Raw genomic sequence first — 3,816 nt, forward strand, 5'->3', positions numbered from 1 at the left:
GGGGAGGTGAAAGGTTTTCAAGTTTAGTCTCGGGTTACGACAACAGTCGTGTCGTGAGGTGTAGGCATCCAAATAAGACCTTTTTGTTATTGATGATGATAGAAGGATTGATGTAGACCGACCAGATATGTTTGGCTCTCTCAAAAGTGTCAGTGTGTCGTTGCTTTGGACCAGTTCTTTCAGACAAAAATCACTTGTTTCATTCAGCCTTTAACATAATGTTGAAAGACAATTTAGGCATACTTTTACTTTATTGTAGATTGCTTCCCAAACGGCCTGATTCTTTAAGTGGAATACTAAGACGCTTACGTTATATTTACTACATGGCTTCGTATTGGAGGACATAATACCCTGAAAATTCTAATAAGCCAAACAGCCATCACGTGGTGTTCCCCGGAGAGAGCAGTCTGGGTCAGCTTCTCTTTGAACCCTCCCTGATCTTAAAGTCCATAAGCCAAGCCAGGCACTGTGTTGATTTTATTTTGTTACCTGATTAAGTCTGTTACACCACAGTGGCTGGGAAGACAGCAGCCAAACTGAGGGAGAGAGAGAGAGAGAGAGAGAGAGAGAGAGAGAGAGAGAGAGAGAGAGACACACACACACACACACACCGACACACACACACAAAGAGAGAGAGAGAGCAAAATTACGTAATTGTTATGAGATTCCGCCTGTGTGGTATAAGCGGGGTCAGCTGAGGATGGTCGGGGAGGGTCCACTTGCTGTTGGACGGGAGGCGGCCCAAGCAGCGAACACACACACAGTTTCGCTGGTTCAAGCGAGGAGAGGCGACGTCCTTGGCTGAACCTTGCGCGCGACGTTACAAATAGAGTCTGCAGCGTCCAAATGGAGCACAGCGCGCGGGCGACGAGACAGCGCGATAATACCAAGTAACGCCGGCTCGTTCTCATAACTATAGCGCGCAGTGGGGCAGGGAGAGGAAGGTGGGAGACGACAGAGGGGGACCGTAGCGGGACGGAGCAAACACAACACACAAAGCTTCTTCCGGAGTCGGGAAGGAAGAGAGAATATTGTTGGAGGACGGAGAAGGAAAAGTGTTTACTAGACATTCTTCACGCATAGATCTGAGGTAAAATTGTTCTTCATTTTATTTTCCGCAGGCTACATTGGTTGAAAAGATTTTTGGCTAAAACATATTTGGAATGGAATTAAAATCTAGAGTTATCACTTTGACAAATGTGTATAGGTTTTATATAGGACCATATATATGGGCCTATTAAAAAAATGTATGTAACATGCTTAGCGTTCTATTAAAAGGAAAATGTAACAGATAAGATCATCTGCACACTTTTAACACACTTTCTAAGTAAGACTTAGTAGATAAAGTACATCAATCAGGTGACGATGTCAGGTAGTTATGAAAATGCATCAGTTTAACAATTTCAAGTTCGACTTTTAAAATTAACATCTCTCAGACCCTGGATGAGAGAATGTAAAATATTGTTGGCGTCGGAGTTTTATTTTATGTTTTCTTTTATTTTATTTATTTACATTTTATGAAAACTTCTGTCTTAATGGTCAGCCCTTGAATATTTCACATACCGGTATATTTATGTGGGCTTATGCCATTTCCACATGTTATGTAATTTACAGCAACAATCGCTTGTACTTATTTTTCTACGCTCTCCGTCATCACGAGGGGATGCAGATTGTCTGGACATCCTCCTCTGACGCCTGTTGATTCTATTACGAGCTATTGTGTAGTGCCATTACAAAGGGCTGGCAGCTTTCATGGAGCGATATAAGGAGGTTGCATAATACTCATTGCATAACCACTAAATCTCCTTCTGTCTTTCTTTCTTTTGGTCACCAGGTGGCACTGTTTCTGCGATCTCCGACCGACGTCGCATCGGCCCTTTGAGGAAGAATTTGTTAGCGATAAAAAATAATTATGAGCGCTCCTGTCATGTTTGACGAGTCTCAGCAGTTGAGGATGTCGCAGGAGGGAGGAGATCTGCAGACCATGCACTCCCCTGGTGGGCTCTCCCCTCTGAGCGGAGGAGAGGAGGGCGGAGGAGGAGGTGGCAACCCTCTGTCCTTCACCGATGAGGCGGTGTCCCTCCTTACCTCCAGCAGCCTACTGGCCCACTCCCTGCTGGGCCGCTCCTCCGCCGCGAAGCGCAAGGCCAGCCCCTCGTCCAACGCGGCGCTGCGCCGCAAGCGGGAGTTCATCCCCGTGGACCAGAAGGACGACGGCTACTGGGACAAGCGGCGCAAGAACAACGAGGCGGCCAAGCGCTCGCGGGAGAAGCGCCGCGTCAACGACATGGTGCTGGAGAACCGGGTCCTGGCGCTGCTGGAGGAGAACGCTCGGCTCCGCGCCGAGCTGCTGGCGCTCAAGTTCCGCTTCGGCCTGGTCAAAGACCCCTCCAGCGGCCCCATGCTGCCCCTCGCCAACACCGCCCCCATCTGCGCCCCGCAGAGACCCAGCCCCTACTACCTACCCAGGGCGGACCAGAGGGACCCCTCAGGGGCCCTGCCGGCGTCGCACCCCCACCACAGCCAGAGCCTGCGGGCGATCCGGGACCCGGGGCAGGGTCACCTGTCGGAGGACTCGGGGTTCTCCACCCCTGGGGGTTCCAGCGTGGGTAGCCCCGTGTACTTCGAGGACCGGCTGAGCGACGGCGGTAAGCTGTCCCCGCGAGGCGTGCCGGAAGACCTGGGCTACGAGGCGCACCACTCCCCGCCCTCCGCCGCCGAGGGCCCCAGGACCCTCACCCCGACCGCACACCCTCCCTTCTTCCCCGCGGATGGCATGAAGACCCTCCCCCACAAGCTGCGCTTCAAGGTCCCGGGCTGCGGGGACGGCGGCGAGGCGGGGACGGGGGACAGACGCAGCCCGGCGCTCGCCGCCGCGTGTCTGGCGAAGGGCACCGGGCTGAGGGGCTTGTGGGTCCACCCGCCGGAGACGGAGGACGGAGCCGGGCGGGGGAGGCAGACCCCTCCGTGCGGGCCCTCCCTGGGGGGGGACTACCAGAACGAGAACAGCGTCCTGCGCTCCCAGCTCAGCTCCCTGAGCGAGGAGGTGGCCCAGCTGAAGAAGCTCTTCACACAGCAGCTCATGGCCAAGGTCCACTGAGGAGCTGAACTCAAAGTCAGCCGAGACCGGAGAACTCCGAACACCAAGGTCCACTGAGACGCCTAAGAACTAAAAACCAACGTGTACTGGAGAGAATTTGTCTAGACCGAAATGGACCACATGATAACTCTATGTGGGAAACCATACTTAATGGACAAATGTCTAAGAAAAGTCTTCTGTTTGTCAGTTTGGTTTTGAATATTGTATTGTTGTGTACTCTGTGCTGTATGTTTTCTGAAATGTTGTCGGGATTTGATTCTTCCTTCACACACTAACTTATTCATGTTCCCGTCATTGGTTTGTCACTGTACTACAGAGTCTTAACTCGAAATGTATTAAAATCGATTTGTAATTTTCAACACTGACTCAATCACAGATAACTGTCTGCACACACAGCTTGCCTACGCTCCCATTTCAAGTCCATCGTCACTGGATCCCTCTGAGTGGACAGCGGACGTAGGTGGGCCTGGGCCATCAGACTCTGGAATACTAGGATCATGTCCTCACAGCAGGACTCAGGAGAGGAAATTACCTTTAAGCTGAGACACAACAGATACATATTCAGGCAAGCCGGAAGAATGATCAAATTCTTCTACTCCACTGAATCTCATCACTTCATTTACATTTAGTAAGTCTGCTGTGAAAGAAAGCGAAAATTGCTTGCTTTCTTATAGAAGCGAAGAAGAAAGAAGAAAACAATATCCCCATTAAGGATA

General features: G+C 51.0%; 1 protein-coding gene across 1 annotated transcript; it reads left to right on the plus strand.

The window, feature by feature from the left end:
* Positions 1 to 797: 797 nt before the first annotated feature.
* nfil3-6 (nuclear factor, interleukin 3 regulated, member 6) lies at positions 798 to 3,478 on the plus strand. The gene is made up of 2 exons (XM_079746980.1): positions 798 to 1,090; positions 1,835 to 3,478. Exon 2 carries the CDS (start codon positions 1,913 to 1,915, stop codon positions 3,098 to 3,100), a length of 1,188 nt encoding a protein of 395 aa, XP_079603106.1. The 5' UTR covers positions 798 to 1,090; positions 1,835 to 1,912; the 3' UTR covers positions 3,101 to 3,478.
* The last annotated feature ends 338 nt before the right edge of the window (positions 3,479 to 3,816 follow it).

This window comes from Pollachius pollachius (assembly GCF_949987615.1).
Source record: "Pollachius pollachius genome assembly, chromosome: 11".
NCBI classification, from domain to species: Eukaryota; Metazoa; Chordata; class Actinopteri; order Gadiformes; family Gadidae; genus Pollachius; species Pollachius pollachius.

Bases quoted from the DNA above. Each gene is read 5' to 3' on its own strand.
- nfil3-6 (XM_079746980.1), top strand. From the start codon at position 1,913: ATGAGCGCTCCTGTCATGTTTGACGAGTCTCAGCAGTTGAGGATGTCG.